General features: G+C 45.4%; 1 protein-coding gene across 4 annotated transcripts in view; it reads left to right on the plus strand.

The window, feature by feature from the left end:
* Window positions 1-19565, plus strand: part of LOC122940818 (rap1 GTPase-GDP dissociation stimulator 1-like) — a 331161-nt gene that overhangs the window by 274753 nt on the left and 36843 nt on the right. For 3 of the 4 annotated variants that reach the window (XM_044297600.1, XM_044297601.1, XM_044297603.1), the window contains one exon: window positions 3228-3362. The exons of the other annotated variant lie outside the window; for it this stretch is intronic. In XM_044297600.1, coding sequence (XP_044153535.1) covers window positions 3228-3362 — 135 coding nt within the window. The remainder of the gene's footprint in view (window positions 1-3227; window positions 3363-19565) is intronic. 4 annotated transcript variants of the gene reach the window in all.

A 19565-nucleotide genomic window follows, 5' to 3' on the forward strand; every position in this document is an offset into this window, starting at 1 on the left:
AAGTGGCCTAAATCTTTCAGGCTGCAAGAGGCCATACTCCTTCCAAGTATATAGTGCAGTGGGGGGGAATCACAAAAAAGTCAAAAAGTTTTGTGAAAAATGTAGTTTGCACAGAGATTTGTTACTTGTGTGTAGGAGAAATGCAGCATAAGTAGTACTCCACTTCAATCAGATGTTAAAATCTGCATAAATAGCTGCTGACAGTAAGACCTGCAATTTAAAATGTGTTTTTGTTCCCCAACTGCACAGTTAAAGGTTTGGTCTCACAATTAAATATATTCATTGTGTAGATCAAAAAAATTAAGCATTTTTGGCATTTACTTGTTATTAAAAATGATTTTCGTAATATTTACTTACATAGTATGGTGCCGTCTCATGTTCAAAGTATATAGCACTACCTAATGAGTTGAATACTGGTTGATGTGCATGCTCAATCATTCTCTCCCCCACATCTACTTCTCTGCATCCTCTGTTCAATGCATCACAGCCAACAGAAATTGTTTTCGGCCTTGTTTGTCAATGAAGAACCTCTGCAGTAGTATGGCAGTATAGCCAAGAAGACTCCTTCTGCATGGAGAGAGGGGACTATATTTTCAGCTGCCAGAGGGGGAAGACGACTGATCCTATCCAAAGCCCATCCCAGCAGCAAATATTACCAACATCGCCAAGGGAGACATGGGAATAAAAATACATGATAAAGGTTTTTTGTCATAATAGACACAATGTAAATAACTTTAAAATAGCTACTGATGGCATTTTTGAGCTCTTGGTATGAAAATAATTCACAAGATACCTCCTTTACAAATAACAAATACACAGAAACCCATGCTCTGTTATGAATAACCTACAGAGATTTTCATAAATGTTACTGTGGAGTAGTAGTCTTGTCACCTTTGGGCCTAGTCCTCCCAACCTTATAGGGGCCACTGCTTATAAAACCCTTTGTACAAAATAAAGTACTTGTTAAAAAAAAAAAAAAAAAAAAAAAAAAAAAAAAACATACGGTATATCCAGTATATACATTTCCATGTAGTTTATATATTCTCCCTTTGTTCATGGGTTAATTCCAATTTCCTTCCACATTTCAAAACATATGGATTAATTGGTCTTCTATGAAACTGTGGCTCTGGAAGGTCAGAGAGCGAAAAATGAAAGAGCAAAAAAAAATAAAAAATTGCTGTGTCAGGAAGGGGATAATAATAATCAATAATAATCTGTATCTATATTTATCTTGTTTTTAATAAAAGCAACAGAAAATAATAAAATAAAGCATGCATGCACATATAGTGAAGAGTAAATATAAATCACTATTTACGTGTTAATGCGGCCACCATTGCTATTACAATCTTGCATGTATATTTCCATATGTAACTGAGGGCACTAAAAAATGAACAGTATTGAAGAAACTTACGGTTGCGCTTCTGTTGTTCACAGTTGAAAAATAGTTTAACTATTCTTTTATATAATGTATCTTCTGTAATGTATGTTCTTTTCCCTTACTGTGAGTTCTCTTTTCCACCATGTACATGGGATCTAACAGTTCCCATGGGCACTGTGGTTTTCAATTGGAAGTTAAAGAGTAGTGTCTTTGGACTGGGTATGGATGAGAGCAGTGACCTATTTTCCATTCTTTACCTTCAAAGAGTGAAGAAGCATTTAACATCAGAGCTGATAGATATGTCATCATCTTGTAAATTGTTACAAAGGGTGCTTGCTTCCATTAGGCTGTCCCAACTAGACTAAGATTAAGCATCTGACATCCTCACACAGTGGAGATTGAAAAGCCTGAATCAGTAAGAACTGGCCGTGATGTTTAATGTGTGGGGGCAGATTAGGAGTTAGTGATGGCCAAAAAAGAAAAATGATCATATGTGTAGAAAAAGAAGTGAAGTGTGAATACAGGAGAGATGCTTTGTATCATGGTGTAAATTGACATCTGCCCAGAATAATTATCTACAGCTATAAAATTCATAAAAGTGCAGTTTAATATCCAAAACTGTTGAAAATCCTTCAATGATTGTATTCGTTGTTGCATTATTTAGACAAGGTTATAAATATAGTTATTTATGGCCAATGATAGACATTTCCTATTTTTCCGATTAGTGTTATCCCACTATTAATATAAAAAAAATGTAAATCAGACACACACTTGATATTCTCTTTCTAACAAAGGCCCGTCTCTAACAAGAGCCCAGAGAAATAAGAAAAAGAACAAAAGAGCAGATGGCCCTATACAGAGAGATTTTATTGAATAACTCAGTTGCTATACAAATTTTTTTTATTATATGCAATTACAAAAATATTCAGATCCAGGTGCTAGTTTGAAAAATGTAGAATATGTTTCGTGAAAGAACCCATTTAAAGTAGCTAGTATTTGATAAGCAAACATTAGACAAAATTACCTACGCTAATATACAGCAGCACAGTACATATTTCTGCTCCTTGTAGTCCCGAGGCAAGATGCTCTTCTCATGTCGATAGTCTGGTTCACTCAAATACACAAGTTCTTGTGAAACATCATCAGTATGCATCTGAAGCCTTCTATAGCTGGTGACTTGTCTGACTTTGGTCAGGAGAATAGATTTCATTCAATGAAGGACAACCAAAATAATATTTACCGGGTATAATGGGAAGCAGAAGAGTTTCCACTATGGAAGCCCAGCCCGGGCCTGGAAAAGAGTCATTGTTATTTATAAGCTTCTGCTGTCCCTGCCCACCTGCTCCTGATTGGTAATCCTTCCTAGTTTTCTCCCTTTCTCTTTAGGAGAATCAGTCATTCTCAATCATCAGCAGGTAGGTGGGGAGACTGTCAATCATCAGCAGGTAGGTGGGGAGACTAGGAACTCATGAATAGCCATGACTCTTACCAGCCCAGGCAGCAATGATTATGATGATGGATCTCGGTAACCATTTACTTTTAGCTCATCAATGATAGACCACTGAAATAATCTCACCTGTCACAAATTTATGCTGTCGTAAGGGCAAAATAAAGTTGATGAAATGTTCCCTTTAAGAATGTAGACCCCCACCCTTCTTGGGCTTTTGATAAGTCAACCAATACCCGCCCTGATTCACACAGCACATTTGAAAACATTATTCAGTTGGCTGTACAAATATTGTTTTTCAAATTCACAAAATCGTCCCACTCTCATTGTCATTTGTCGTACTACAAGTGTACACGTTTGCAGCAGAAATTAGCAGTTTAATAAGATGTATGATTTTTACAGATACTAACTGCATGCGAATGGTGGAGCTCGGTGTAGTTCACCAACTTTTAGACTTGTTGGAACAACACGTGGAGAATGGAGATGTTGCTGTACAACATGCGGCTCTCAGTGCACTGCGGAATCTGGCCATACCAGGTAAAATACTTTTTAATATGATGTACAAAGGGATAAACAGCTTTTAAAATATGGCTATTAGGGATACGTTTTCAACAATTCGGTTCAGACGCTTCCCCGAAGTTTTCCCAAAAACTTGCTTCATTAAACACCCGTTTACTCAGTGGAGTGTGAGCGCAGAGAGTCCCCCCGGTCAGACCTTCATGAGAATGGGCAAGGGCGCACATAAGCAGCGACTAACCAACTACATTGGATGTCTCGATAGTACAGTAGTTGAGTTTATCAACTCTCTCAGAAGATGGAAAAAAAAATGCCCCCATTTTGGCCTGATAATGGGTCTAATATTATGGAGGGCCAGTAGTCATCCCTCTCTCGAATAGTGATAATGTGGCTGTCACTACACAAGCAACTCAGCATGCAGCTGGCCATTTGCACAAGGGAATTGGAGGGATTCCCTGCCTTAATATCCACTGCATACTGTCATAGTCTGTTAGGGTAATCTGCCTGGTCTTCCTCATCATCCTCCAGCTCCTCATTCTCCTCTCCTGTCTCTTGTGCAGATAAACCACCTATTTCTGTATACAATTCCTGGGCATTAATGTCCCCCTCTTCGTCCTCATCCTCCTCCTACACCAGTTCATCCCCCACAGGACTCAGGTGATTGTGAGATGAAGGCGCCACGTCTCCTGTCCCCTGGCCAGCCAGATTTATCATCATCCGTTCCAGGATGTGAAGGAGTGGAATGACATCATTCAACCCATAGTCTTGCAGGGTACATGGGTCAGCCCTCTCTGATGCAGCACCAACAGAATATTTTTCCTATTATCATTGACTATGATTCCAATCTTCAGTTGGCGAGGAGACAGCCAGGATTAGATTTCTTGATGAAGGACGCAAAGCAGTTCCTCCTTGTTGTGACTCCGTTCACCCAGGCTGGCCAAGTGCAGAAAAGTGTGACACTGCCATGCTCTGCATAGGTGGTATGCTGGAGGACCACTCAGAACTGTCCCTACAGTGGAGGCTGAGCATAAGGTGAAGGATGAGTAGGCAGAGGAAGACATAGGCACCGGAATTACTGCATGAGAACACGGAGGTGGCATTGCCATCACCTGGCCAAGTTGCTAATGTTCCTGGGCATGAACAACATTTACCCAGTAAGCCGGAAAGGATATATATTGTTCTTGACCATAGTTACAGCTCTACACCTCGACACTGCCATGAACTGTACCAGACACTGATAGGCTCAAAGACTGACCCACCTTCTGCTGTACGTACATATGCAGGACTGGTACAGCTTTTTTAGATAAGTAGTGACGGCTTAGGACTCTCCACCTTGGCTCGGCACAAGCTATCATTTCTGTGAAATGCGCAGAGTCAAACACATGGAAAGGAAGGAATCGTAGTTCCAGCAACTTGGCCAGGAGCACATTCAGCTTCTGAGCCGCTGGTTGAGTGAAGGCATTCTGTTGTTTCTTTGCAATCGCCTAGATAATTAATTGCTGGCAAAACCCTTGACATGGATTAGGAGCATCAGGACCAGTAGATGATGGGAAGGAAACACAGCTCCCTTCTGCTGAGGTGGTGGAGCCTTGACTGCTGGAGGAGGGGTGTAGGACACTGGAAGATGTGTCAGCCTGTACAACTACATTAGCGCCATGGGTTTCCCAGGTCTCTTTAAGGTGTCTCTCCATGTGTTGATGCAGAGTTGTGGTGCCAACATTGGCACACTGGCAACACTGCACCGTCTGCCCACAGATCCTACATACAGCCTTGATGAGAAAAATTCCCACACCGGCGAGTATGGAATTTTGCTCCCACCACTCCATGCTGACTGCCTGCCACTGCCTCTATGAAGCCATGCATCGGTAGTTGTTTCCAGACAGGTAGGCTCCTGAGTAGCAGACTGTCCACCAAGGGCAAGTTTGGCTCCAGGTCTCACACTGCCGCCACCCTGCTGGCTCACGGCCACGCTTTCACCCTGCTCAGCCACACGCTGTCACCATGCCCCTGTCTCACAGGGAGCCTGCCACCCTCACCCACTGTTAAAGATGATGATGAAGCCCCCCACTCCACCCGGCTACCATGTGCGATCGGCTACATCATCAATCATTCACTTCTGTCTGGTCATGTCCCTGACCGCTGACAACACCTGCTCCCACGTGACTGTCATCATCGCTACTTGCATTCCTAACAGGAGTAAGCTGCAGACTCTCCTCCAAATCTGGGCTGGCCAGTAGTTGCTGAATGTCCTCATTAATATCTTCCCAGCTTAAAAGGTGAGCAGAGCCGGTGGGTTCCATTACTTGCCTGGCAGAAGGAGAAGCAAAGGAAAGGCAGGTTCAGAATAGGTGAGGGCACAGAGCTTGAACCTGGGCCATGCCAACTAAGTGTGGTGTCAGACGAACTCACGACTCCTGCTGTGGGTGTCTGTCAGCCTAGATGATGTTGAAGGCCGAGTCAACCATTCCAGGATAGTAGGATTGGTCATGAAAACAAGACTGCTGGATAACAGTAGCAGCTCTGGCCAGTTGATGTAGCTGCTGATACTATCCCCCTTCCTCTGCTGCTATTTCTGACTGCTCCAAACAGTTTTCCCACTGCCTAATCCTTTGGCAACTGTCTGTTGGACATACTGTACTATAACACTAACTGTATATGTAAAATACATTCTTCAATGTCAATCTGGACACCCCACTAACAGTATAAGTAGACAAGCTATTCACCCCAATTTGAGAATCAAGGCCTACTACAAGATTTTAGAAAATTAAGATTTTAGAAAAATAAGCAGATAACTAAGACAGATACAACAAGTCCTTACATATAACAGTCAGGAATAGCTGCTAACTAGCAACTAATACAGCTATTTTACCAGAGAAGTGACCTTGATTGGTTGGATCTGAGGCATTGTATGATGACTCTAGTTTTAACTTATGATGGGTCAGAAAAGACCATTATATGTTGAAAATATTGTATCCTGAGGCCATTGTATCTTGAGGGATGACTGTATATTAAACAAATGGACACCCCAATAACAGTAGAAGTAGACAGGTTATTCACTTCAATTTGAGAATCAAAGCCTGATAGAATTGCTTATGCAATAAACAAAGTGGACACCCCAACAACAGTAGAACAAGACAGGTTATTCAACTCAATTTCAGAATCAAGGTAAAATAGAATTGGTTATGCAATAAACAAGAGGTACACCCCTCTAACAGTAGAACAAGACAGCTTATTCACCGCCAATTTCAAAATCAGGGCCTAATAGAAACACCTATCTATTAAACAAGGTAGGCAACCCAATAACAGTAGAACTAGACAGCTTATTCACCCCAATTTGGGATTCAATGCCTAATAGAATTGCTTATCTATTAAACAAGGAGGACACCGTTTAACTAGATAGCTCTGTGTCCTACACAGGGATCGATGCAAACTGCACTGTCTCTTATAGATCCCTTCAGCTTCAGATTACAGTCCCTGTACTGTCCCTGCAGTCTCGCGATGCTCTCCCTACAGTGTCCCTGCACCCTTTCTATCCATTATTGCACAATTAAATGATTTTAGCAACACTGCCGCTAGCACTTGTCACATCTCTCCCTATGCTCAGCACACAGTGAAATGGCGCAGACCACGTGGAATGAGGCTTTTAAAAAGCTGTGACATCACAGGGGCTGGCTAGCTGCTGATTGGCTGTCTGCACAGCATTATGGGTGATCTCTCATCCCCAGGCTTCTTACTTTCACTTTGTAACATGTAGCCAGCATTTTAGAAAAAAAAAAAACAACAACTATGTGTTACCATGAAGGGTAAGGAAATTCGGATTCATTGCGAATATAATTTTTCCTAAAGTTCAGATCGAATTCCACTTCAGATTCTTTGATTTGCTCAACACTAACTAACATGGAAATAAACAGGAATTATTTGGTCAGACATTTGGAGTCACAGTAAATAACACTTTAGCAAAATCTATGGTAAGAAAAAAAGTGTTTACAGCTGTTTACGAATTTCAAGATTTGTGCTTGCAGTCTGTGAATGGAAATATCATTGGCTAAAACCCATTTACAGTGATGTTTGAATATTCACTTCTTAGCACATTTCTTTAAAAAGGCATAAATCATATTCCAGTTCTTCATACTGAGAAATCACTTACTGTATGGATACATCAGGTGCAAATGCAAGCTTTTCCCATTACATACTTTTTAACCCCATCATGCCTAGCACCATACATTTATAGCGTTGAGCCTGGACTCAAGGAATGCTTTGCTGTGTTGTTGTTATGAATTATTTGTATTCTGGCAACAAGGTAGGCAACGCTTATTAGATCTATAGTGCATACAGATCAAAATGGCTTGTTGCTAAACAAACCTACATCTAATATTTTGGGGATTTATTTTATTGCCATTCAAAAAATGTTAACTTTAAAGGGGTTTGTGCAAGGCCTGGCCAGACCTGTAAAGTGAAGCTTAGTTATCTGCTTCCCTGCACTGGCTTTTAGCTCCTTCTTCTCCCTGTCAGCAATGCTCCACTGGGCTCCCTCAACTAAATTTACCACAGGGGACTCCAATCAAGGTGTAGAAAGATCTCAAAGATGAGCAATGTCCCCAGAGCCAAATTTTAAGTGTCATATCAAGGGGTCTGAATACTTATGTCCATGCAAATTTCTTGTTATGGGGTATCGAGTTCAGATTGAATTGGGGAAAACTTGAAATTTTTTTTATTTATTTTTTTTCATTTTAGCTCAAGGCTGCAACAAAACAAAATGTTAAAGTGAGAGGGTCTGAAGACTTTCCAAATGCACTGCACAAGACGTTAGTAACCCCACTTATTAATAGCTCACAGTTAGACCTACTCTAAAACTTAAAGGGGTTGTCCGGCCATGGAGCTGACAACCACTATGGTTCTAACCTGTGCCCCTTAACAACAACAGAAAAAAAAAAAAAAAGCACTCATCTGTCTGCAGCCCCACTGCTTCTACATACATGGCCACTCCTGGACATTCCCAGTGACTTATTATTCAAGGCACTGTTATCTGTGAGGACCAGAATTGACCAGGAAAGTAGAAGCGGTGGGAGCATGGTCATTTTTTTCCTTGTTAAGGGTGCTCAGGTTAGGACTATAGGGGTTGTTGGGGCCAAGAATGGAAAACCCCTTTAACCTTTAGTATATGTCACGTACCGGCAGGACAGGTAGTGGATCCTCTGGACCAGAGAGGCGATGGCGCGGGTTGTACTAAAGGACCGGTTCTAAGCAGTTACTGGTCTTCACCAGAGCCCGCCGCAAGGCGGGATGGATTTGCTGCGGCGGTAACTACCAGGTCGTGTCCCCTAGTAACAACTCGACCTCTCTGGCAGCTGATAAGGCGTGGTACACAGGGAGAAGGCAAGAGCGTAGTCAGACGTAGCAGAGGTCAGGGCAGGCGGCAAGGTTCTAAGGCGAGTAGACGGTAGCAACGGGTTCGGCAACAGGCAAGGCAAACTAACACAGTGGAACGCTTTCTCTGAGGCACAAGGCACAAAGATCCGGCAGGAAGCTGTGGGAGGAGAAGGTAAAAATGGGCAGTGCACAGGTGCAGCCTAATTAAGTCAGCACTGCCTCTCACAAACCTTAACCCTTAATAACCCCTTTGGACCAGGCACCAATCACTGGTGCACTGGCCCTTTGAATCTAAGAGTCCCGGCGCGCGCGCGCCCTAGAGAGCGAGGAAGCACACGCCGAGACACTGGAGTGCTGCCTGGGGGCATACGCTGTGAGCGCTCCGAGGCCAGCAGGGGACCCGGAGCGCTCAGCGTAACAGTACCCCCCCCCCCCCTTTGGTCTCCCTCCCTTTTTGGTACCGAAGAACTTGCGGATGAGACTGCGGTCCAGGATGTTCTCCTCTGGCTCCCATGACCTCTCCTCAGGACCGCAGCCCTCCCAGTCGACCAAAAAAAATCTTTTCCCCCGGGAGATCTTGGTCGCCAAGATCTCCTTGACAGAGAATATATCGGAGGTACCGGCGACAGGGGTGGGAGAAACAAGCTTGGAAGAAAAACGGTTAAAGACAGCAGGTTCAAGAAGCGAGACATGGAAGGAGTTATGGATTCGGAGGGAGGGAGGAAGATGGAGCTGATAAGAAACTTGATTGATACGACTCTTGATTTTATAGGGTCCCAGGAAACGAGGGCCCAACTTGTAACTTGGGACCCTAAATCGGGTGTACTTAGAGGAGAGCCACACCTTGTCACCCGGGCGAAATTCCGGAGGAGATCTGCGTATCTTGTCAGCTTGAACCTTCATACGGGCAGAAGCCTTGAGGAGAGCAGCGTGGGTTTCTCGCCAGATGGAGGAAAAATCCTGTACAAGACTGTCAACGGCAGGTACAGAAGAAGGAGTGGGAGACTGCGGCAGAGGTGGAAGAGGATGACGGCCAAAAACTACAAAGAAAGGAGACTTGTTAGAGGCAGAGGATTGTTTGTAGTTGTAGGAGAACTCAGGGAAGTAGATCAGCCCAGTCGTCATGGCGTGAGGATACAAAGTGACGCAGATAGGCACCCAAAATTTGGTTCACCCGTTCTACTTGGCTGTTAGACTGAGGATGGTACGAAGAAGAAAAGTCCAATTTGATCCCGAGCTGAGCACATAGAGCCCTCCAGAATTTGGAGACGAATTGTACCCCACGATCCGAGACAATATGTTTGGGAAGGCCATGGAGACGGAATATGTGTTGGAAAAATTGTTTGGCCAACATGGGCGCAGAGGGTAGACCGGGCAGGGGTACAAAGTGAGCCATCTTGGAGAAGCGATCCACCACGACCCAAATAACGGACTTGCCATGGGAGGAGGGAAGATCTGTAATAAAGTCCATGGCGATGTGAGACCAGGGAACTTCAGGAACAGGTAGAGGCAAGAGGAGACCCGCTGGTTTCTGGCGAGGCGATTTATCCCGGGCGCAAATCATACAGGCCTGGACGAAGTCCGAGACATCTTTCTCCAGAGAAGACCACCAGTACCTTTGGGAGATTAGTTGGAGAGACTTTTGCACCCCTGGATGACCGGCAAAAGGGGAGGCGTGGCCCCACTTGAGAATTCGCAGCCGCTGACGTGGAGGTACGTAGGATTTGCCAGGAGGAAGAAGGCGCAGGTCCACGGGAGCGACTGTAATAAGGCGTTCTGGAGGGATAATATATCGAGGTGTTAACTCATCGCCCACCACATCAGAGGAGCGAGACAGAGCATCTGCCCTAATGTTCTTACAAGCCGGACGGAAATGGATCTCAAAATTAAAGCGGGCGAAGAACAGAGACCAACGAGCCTGACGGGGATTTAATCTCTGAGCAGACTGGAGATAAGCCAGGTTCTTGTGGTCCGTGAAGATGTACACAGGATGTGTGGCGCCCTCGAGTAAATGTCTCCATTCCTCCAGTGCCAATTTAATAGCCAGCAGTTCCCTGTCCCCAATGGAGTAATTTCTCTCTGCGGAAGAGAATGTTTTTGAAAAGAAGCCACAAGTAGAAGTCTTGCCCCGGGAAGACTTCTGGGTGAGGACAGCTCCGGCTCCCACCGAGAAGGCATCCACTTCAAGAGAGAAAGGCTTGGTGGAATCTGGTCTAGAGAGAACGGGTGCAGAGGCAAAGGCGGATTTCAGGGACTGGAAGGCTTCCTCGGCTTGGGAAGGCCAGGATTTGGGGTTAGCTCCTTTTCTTGTGAGGGCCACGATAGGAGCTACCAGAGTGGAATAGTGAGGGATGAATTGCCAGTAGTAATTCGCAAAGCCCAGAAATCTTTGTATGGCTCGGAGACCAGAGGGGCGTGGCCAATCCAGAACCGCCGAGAGCTTGGCTGGGTCCATTTGAAGTCCTTGGGCTGAGATAATGTATCCCAGGAAAGGCAGGGAGGTCCGTTCAAAAAGAAATTTTTCAAGTTTAGCGTACAGGCGATTTCTCCTTAAACGAGTAAGAACTTGTTGCACATGGACCCTGTGTTGATCCAAATTGGAGGAAAAGATGAGGATATCATCCAGGTATACGACAACGCAGGTGTAAAGTAAGTCCCTGAAAATATCATTGACGAATTCCTGGAAGACAGCAGGTGCGTTGCAGAGGCCGAAGGGCATCACCAAATACTCAAAATGGCCGTCCCTTGTGTTAAAGGCGGTCTTCCATTCGTCTCCTTCACGGATACGGATCAGATTATAGGCCCCTCGAAGGTCCAATTTTGTGAAGATCTTAGCCCCTCGGAGACTATCAAATAGCTCAGAGATTAGAGGCAGAGGGTAATGGTTCTTGATGGTAATTTTATTAAGACCTCTGTAGTCAATGCAGGGGCGGAGGGAGCCGTCTTTTTTTGTCACGAAGAAAAAAACGGCCCCAGCAGGAGAAGAAGATTTTCTTATGAATCCTCTCTGTAGGTTCTCACGTATATAGTCGGACATGGCAAGAGTCTCAGGAGGTGAGAGAGGATAAATTCTGCCCCGAGGTGGAGTAGAACCGGGTATCAGGTCGATCGGGCAATCATAGGATCGGTGAGGAGGAAGGACCTCAGCTTGTTTCTTGCAGAAGACATCCGCGAAGGAATGGTATGGCTTGGGCAGCCCAGAAGGCGGAGAAACTTGCGGGTTCTGTTTGACCAGAGCAGGCTTGAGACAGCGGTCCGAACAGGAGGAACCCCAACGCAGGATCTCACCGGTGGACCAATTCAGGACAGGACTATGACGTTGAAGCCACGGCAGACCCAGGAGGAGTTCGGAGGAACAGAAGGGAAGGACAAAGAACTCTATAGTCTCGGTATGAAATATTCCGATGTCCATCTGCAGAGGCTGGGTACGGAACTGTACGGTGGCAGAGAGTCTCTCACCGTTAACAGTAGAGATGAAAAATGGCTTGGGTAGACGGATTACTGGAATATGGTACTTGTCAACCAAGGAGGTGTGAATGAAGTTGCCAGCTGAACCGGAATCCAAGAAGGCGGCTGCGGAGAAAGAGGACTTGGAAGAGATGATCAACTGCACGGGTATGATGAGACGTGGAGAGGAAGAATCCACACCTAGCAACGCCTCTCCCACGTTTACTAGGTGCGAGCGTTTCCCGAACGCGGTGGACGGAGAGGACAATCTCTAAGGAAGTGCTCGGTACTGGCACAGTACAGACACAGGTTCTCGTTTCTGCGGCGGCTTCGTTCTTGCGGAGTCAGGCGTGACCGATCCACCTGCATGGCTTCCACAGCGGAAAACCCAGTAGCGGGTAGAGGTGGACGCAGAAAAACGGGAGCCAGACGAGGAAAGCGTCTAGGACAAGCTTTTTCCTTTTCAAGGAGGAGTTCCTCTTGTCTTTCGGCGAAACGTTTGTCTATCCTAGTGGCCAGCAAGATGAGGTCACTAAGAGTGGAAGGAAGCTCACGTGCAGCCAGAACGTCCTTTACTTCACTGTTAAGTCCCTTCTTGAAGGTGGCGCAAAGGGCTTCATTGTTCCAGTTCAGCTCAGAGGCCAGAGTGCGGAACTGAATGGCATAGTCACCCACGGAAGAACCTCCTTGGGTCAAATTTAGTAAGGCAGTCTCTGCGGAGGTAACCCGGGCAGGCTCCTCAAAAACATTCCGGAACTCTAGGCAGAAGCTCTGGACGGAAGCGGTGGCAGGATCTGCGCGGTCCCATAGTGGTGTAGCCCAGGCCAGGGCCTTCCCGGACAGTAAACTGAGAATAAAGGCTACCTTGGCTCGCTCAGAAGGAAACTGGTCGGACAGAAGCTCGAGGTGGAGAGAGCACTGCGACAAGAACCCACGGCACTGCTTAGGATCTCCGTCATATTTGTCTGGTAGGGACAAACGGATTCTGGAACCGGTGGCAACTGCAGGCGGAGGTGATGCAGCAGGAGCAGACGGAGGAGCTGGCTGTTGCTGAGAAGGCAGGAGCTGCTGCAACATAGCGGTCAACTGGGCCAGCTGTTGACCCTGCTGGGCCACAATAGTGGTGAGGTCCGCTAGGCTTGGCAGGGGAACATCAGCGGGATCCATGGCCGGATCTTACTGTCACGTACCGGCAGGACAGGTAGTGGATCCTCTGGACCAGAGAGGCGATGGCGCGGGTTGTACTAAAGGACCGGTTCTAAGCAGTTACTGGTCTTCACCAGAGCCCGCCGCAAGGCGGGATGGATATGCTGCAGCGGTAACTACCAGGTCGTGTCCCCTAGTAACAACTCAACCTCTCTGGCAGCTGATAAGGCGTGGTACACAGGGAGAAGGCAAGAGCGTAGTCGGACGTAGCAGAGGTCAGGGCAGGCGGCAAGGTTCTAAGGCGAGTAGACGGTAGCAACGGGTTCGGCAACAGGCAAGGCAAACTAACACAGTGGAACGCTTTCTCTGAGGCACAAGGCACAAAGATCCGGCAGGAAGCTGTGGGAGGAGAAGGTAAAAATGGGCAGTGCACAGGTGCAGCCTAATTAAGTCAGCACTGCCTCTCACAAACCTTAACCCTTAATAACCCCTTTGGACCAGGCACCAATCACTGGTGCACTGGCCCTTTGAATCTAAGAGTCCCGGCGCGCGCGCGCCCTAGAGAGCGAGGACGCACACGCCGAGACACTGGAGTGCTGCCTGGGGGCATACGCTGTGAGCGCTCCGAGGCCAGCAGGGGACCCGGAGCGCTCAGCGTAACAGTATATAATTAAAAATAACAGAGTTGCCACAACCAAAACAATGAACAGAGGAGAGCTAACCATATCTACAACCGTAGCTACAGTACCTGCCTAAAGAAGGATAGCCACAGCAAAAAGGGATTGCAATGGAACCTACTTGACTGTGCCCTGACCAGTCATAGCCTGGCTATGAGCTGAGCGCTGCGATTGGCCAGCGCTACAGCATAGGAGAAGGAGACCGCGGCAGGTTGCCCTGGGTGGAGCCTAACTATGAACATACCGGAGGCTATAACCGGAGAACGGAGCCGCGCCCGGGGATAACAGTAAGTGCAGGGGGATCCCTGGGCGCCGCTCTACACGTCTGTATAGTCAGTTTAGATACTTTTTTCTGGTGAAAGGTCCTCTTTAAGGACCACAGATTTATACCCCCCTAGTGACCAGGCCCCTTTTTTACAAATCGGCACTTCACAACTTTAACGGTTTATTGCTTGGTCATGCAACTTGGCACCCAAATGAATTTTACCTCATTTTCTTCTCACAAATACAGCTTTCTTTTAGTGGTATTTGATTGCTGCTGAGATTTTTTGTTTTTCTGATATTAATCAAAATAGACCCAAATTTTCTCAAAAAAAGTGCATTTTTAACTTTCTCTGGTTAAATTGTTCAAATATAATTACATTTCTATACAAGTTTGTGTCAGAATTTATTGTGCTACATGTCTTAGATAAAAAAAAATCCAATAAGTGTATATTTATTGGTTTGCACAAAAGTTATAGCGTTTACAAACTATGGTACAAAAATGTGAATTTCCGCATTTTAAAGCAGCTCTGACTTTCTGAGCACCTGTAATGTTTCTTGAGGTGCTGGAATGCCAGGATAGTATAAATACCCACAAATGACCCCATTTTAGAAAGAAGACACCACAAAGTATTCGCGTATGGTGAGTTCATGTATGATTTAATTTTTTTTCACAAGTTAGCGGAGAATGACACTTTCTGAGGAAAAAGAATAAATAAAGTTTCCATTTCTGCTAACTTCTGGCAAAAAAAAATAAATCTCCCACGGACTCACTATGCCCCTCAGTAAATACCTTGGGGTGTCTACTTTCCGAAATGGGGTCATTTGTGGGGTGTGTTTACTGTTCTGACATTTTGGGCGGGGCTAAATTGTGAGCAACCCTGTAAAGCCTAAAGGTACTCGTTGGACTTTCGGCCCCTTTACACACCTAGGCTGCAAAAAAGTCACACGTGTGGTATTGCCATACTCAAAAGAAGTAGGGCAATGTGTTTTGGGGTGTATTTTTACATATACCCATACTGTGTGAGAGAAATATCTCTGTAAATTGACAACTTTGTATAACTAAATGGAAAAAGTTGTCATTTACAGAGATATTTCTCATACACAGTATGGGTATATGTAAAAATACACCCCAAAATATATTGCCCTAGTTCTTCTGAGTATGGCAATACCACATGTGTGACACTTCTTTGTAGCCTAGGTGCACAAAGGGGCCCAAATTCCAATGAGTACCTTTAGGATTTCACAGGGCATTTTTTACGCATTTGGATTCCAAACTACTTCTCACGCTTTAGGGCCCCTAAAATGCCAGGGCAGTATAAATACCCCACAAGTGACCCCTTTTTGAAAAGAAGACAACCCAAGGTATACCGTGAGGGGCATAGTGAGATTTTTTATTTTTTTTGGCACCAGTTAGCGGAAAATGATATATTTTTTTTTTCTTACAAAGTCTCATATTCCACTAACTTGTGACAAAAAATTAAATTTTACATGAACTTGCCATGCCCCTCACGGAATACCTTGGGTTGTCTTCTTTCCAAAATGGGGTCACTTGTAGGGTATTTATACTGCCCTGGCATTTTAGGGGCCCTAAAGCGTGAGAAGTAGTTTGGAATCCAAATGCGTAAAAAATGCCCTGTGAAATCGTAAAGGTACTCATTGGAATTTGGGCCCCTTTGCGCACCTAGGCTGCAAAAAAGTGTCACACATGTGGTATCGCCATACTCAGAAGAAGTAGGGCAATGTGTTTTGGGGTATATTTTTACATATACCCATACTGTGTGTGAGAAATATCTCTGTAATTGACAACTTTTTATATTTTTTTTATACAGAGTTGTCAATTTACAGAGATATTGCTTTCACCCAGCATGGGTATATGTAAAAATACACCCCAAAACACATTGCCCTACTTCTCCTGAGTACAGCGATACTACATGTGGGACACTTTTTTGCAGCCTAGGTGCGCAAATGGGTCCAAATTCCAATGAGTACCTTTTAGGAGGGCATTTTTAGACATTTGGATTCCAGATTTCTTCTCACGCTTTAGGGCCCCTAGGGCCCCTAAAATGCCAGGGCAGTATAAATACTCCACGTGTGACCCCATATTGGAAAGAAGACACCCTAAGGTATTCCGTGAGGGGCATGGTGAGTTCATAGAAGATTTTTTTTTTTTTGGTATTTTTTGGTACAAGTTAGCGGAAATTTTTTTTTTTTTTTTTTCTCACAAAGTCTCCCTTTCCGCTAACTTGTGACAAAAAGTTCAATCTTTCATGGACTCAATATGCCCCTCAGCGAATACCTTGGGGTGTCTTCTTTTCAAAATGGGGTCAGTTGTGGGGTGTTTGTACTGCCCTGGCATTTGAGGATATCCACAATCATTACATGTATGGCCAGCATTAGGAGTTTCTGCTTTTCTCCTTATATTGAGCATATGGGTAATGAGATTTTTTTTTTCGTTCAGCTTCTGGGCTGAAAGAAAAAATCAACGGCACAGATTTCTTCATTCGCATCGATCAATGTTGATGAAAAAAATCTCTGCCCAAAAATGTGCAACAAAAAAAAAAAAGAGGGGAAAGGCGTCTGCCAGGACATAGGAGCTCCGCCCAACATCCAAACCCACTCAGCTCGTATGCCCTGGCAAACCCGATTTCTCCATTCACATCAATCGATGTGGACGAATAAATCATTGCCAGAATATAGGTTTTTTTTTATAAATTTTTTTTTGCCAAAGCATATGAACACCGCCCCTCAGCTCATAAGCCTCGGCAAACGTATAATTTTTACTGCAGAGGAGAAATCTCATCTTGCAGCGCCGCATACACTGACTTTGTGTAATCTGAAAGCAGAGCAATGCTTCTGTCAGAATGCACATCAGTGCTGCAGCTGGTTGATCGCTTGGTCCACCTAGAAGGTAAAAAAAAAAAAAAAAACAGGCTGCAACGCGATACATTTATTAACATCAACTTTTATAAACTTTATATAACATTTGAAACAGAACATTAACTTTTTTGCTTATCTGTGATTTTATTTTATTTTTTTACCTTTAGAGGACAAAGCTCTTCTTCCCCATGGGACAATGTGCAAAGTGCAAATCGCCTGGAGATGTGGCGAAGTACATTATGCACTTTGTCCCAGGTGAAAGGAGAGGTTTGTGGCAGCTCTGTGTGAAAGGGCCCTAAGACCCCTGTGTGCCTGTCCTGTGTCACGCAATCCCTATACTAATAGTGTACCTGTGTGTGGCACTTGCGGAAAACACTCCCCCTGCATAGGGCAGGCTGGTCAGGACAGACAGGAGAAAAAACGGTGGTGTCACGCCTTATTCCAGCCCTGCTACAGACACAACATCTTTTTCTTGGGGAACGGTGAGTTGGGGCACCAGGATAGACACTTGGGAAGCGTCTGCCATAAAGCCGGCTAACTACATCAGGGACTTGGGGCATGGACCCTCCTGGATACAGGAGTTCCGAAATGATCTCTTCCTGGAATTTTAGGAAGGATCCCGTTCTCCCAGCCTTACTGTAGAGAACAAAACTATTATAGACAGCCAATTTAATTAAATAAACAGACCCCTTCTTATACCAGCATCTGGTGTGGCAGGACACTAAATAGGGAGCCAATATCTGGTCATTGAAGTCCACCCCTCCCATGTGAAGGTTATAGTCGTGGTCCGGGACAGAGAGGGGTTTCTCAATTACTCCAGTTGCCCTTTCAATTTGTACTGTTGTGTCTGCGTGGCTGGTGGACAGAAGGTAAACATCCCTCTTGTCCCTCCACTTCACCGTGAGCAGTTCTTGGTCACACAAGGCAGCCCTCTCCCCCCGTGCAAGTCGGGTATTAACGAGCCATTGGGGGAAGCCCCAGCGACTAGGTCGCGCGGTGCCATAGCATTGAATTCCGACTAGATGTAAGTGCCGAAAGAGGGCCACGTATAAGTGGTACCCCTTGTGGAGTAAGGGTGACACCAAGTCCCAGACAATCTTGCCACTGCTCCCCAGGTAGTCAGGACATCCGACCAGCTCCAGTTTTGAGTCTTTTCCCTCATAGACCCTAAAACGATATGTATAGCCTGTGGCCCTTTCACAGAGCGTATACAGTTTGACCCCATATTGGGCGTGCTTGCTGGGGATGTACTGTTTGATGCCAAGGCGCCCGCTAAAATGTACAAGGGACTCGTCTATGCAGATGTTCTGATTGGGGGTATAAACATCTGCAAACCTGGATAACAAATGGTCTATGAGGGGCCGAATTTTGTGGAGCTGGTCATAAGCAGGGTGGCCTCTTGGATGACAGGTTTTATTGTCAGTAAAATTCATAAAGAGCATGATGCCCTCAAAACGTGCCCTGGACATAGCAGCAGAGAACATGGGCATGTAATGTATTGGGTCTATAGACCAATAGGACAGCAATCCATTTTGTTTTGTTAGACCCATGCTGAGGATAAGGCCCAAAAATATTTTAAATTCGGAAACTGTGACTGGTTTCCACCAGAAAGGCTGGGCATAGTAGCTTTTCGGATTGCCGGGTATATACTGTGTGGCGTAGCGTTTGGTTTCTGCCACAACTAAGTCATAGAGATCCGCAGTGAGGAACAGCTCAAAAAAACTAGAGGGCTGATCCTAAATGAGCTGTCTCCACGCGAACTCCAGATTGGGCGGTGAAAGGGGGCAATACGGGTGCGGCGGAAGTAGGGGAGTGCCAATTTGGTTTTGCCAGCACCTCTACGGGCCTGTGAACGTGGTGGCTGCGACTGGGGAGTTACTGCACGTGCCACCGTACCAGCTTGAACTGCCCTTCTGGTGCTCGCCACTTCACCAGGGAATACGGCGGTGCTGGTAGAAGGTCCAGGATGTGCTGAGCTGCTGGTGTATGCCGCACCATAAAAAAGATCAGCGCTAGCACCACTCTGCTGCAAATGAGGCTCATCACGCGGGGTATGCACTGACATGGGATCGGGTACGCCTGACCGTAGCAGGGACCTCTACCTCGTCATCCTCACTAGCCGTTAGAGTGCCACTGCTGTCTACAGGTTCATATTCTGAACCACTGGATTCAGCGGGTAATGCGTCCCCATCGCTTTCATCCATCACGGCCAGAATCCTGTAGGCCTCTTCAGCAGAAGACCCCTTTGACATTTTGGGCTAACTAAATTTAGGGGGTATTCCTCTGAGACTACCCAGGAAAAAGAGCAAACCTGCCTAGTAAAAAGGAGTGCTTGCGAAGTAAAGCTGCGATCGCTAATAAAGATCCAGAAAGCTCAAAAGTGATCTTTATAGTGCCGCAGCGATTTTACAGTGTTTTTACAGTGATCAGAAAAAAACATTCT

The sequence above is a fragment of the Bufo gargarizans genome, chromosome 6 (assembly GCF_014858855.1).
Source record: "Bufo gargarizans isolate SCDJY-AF-19 chromosome 6, ASM1485885v1, whole genome shotgun sequence".
NCBI lineage: Eukaryota > Metazoa > Chordata > Amphibia > Anura > Bufonidae > Bufo > Bufo gargarizans.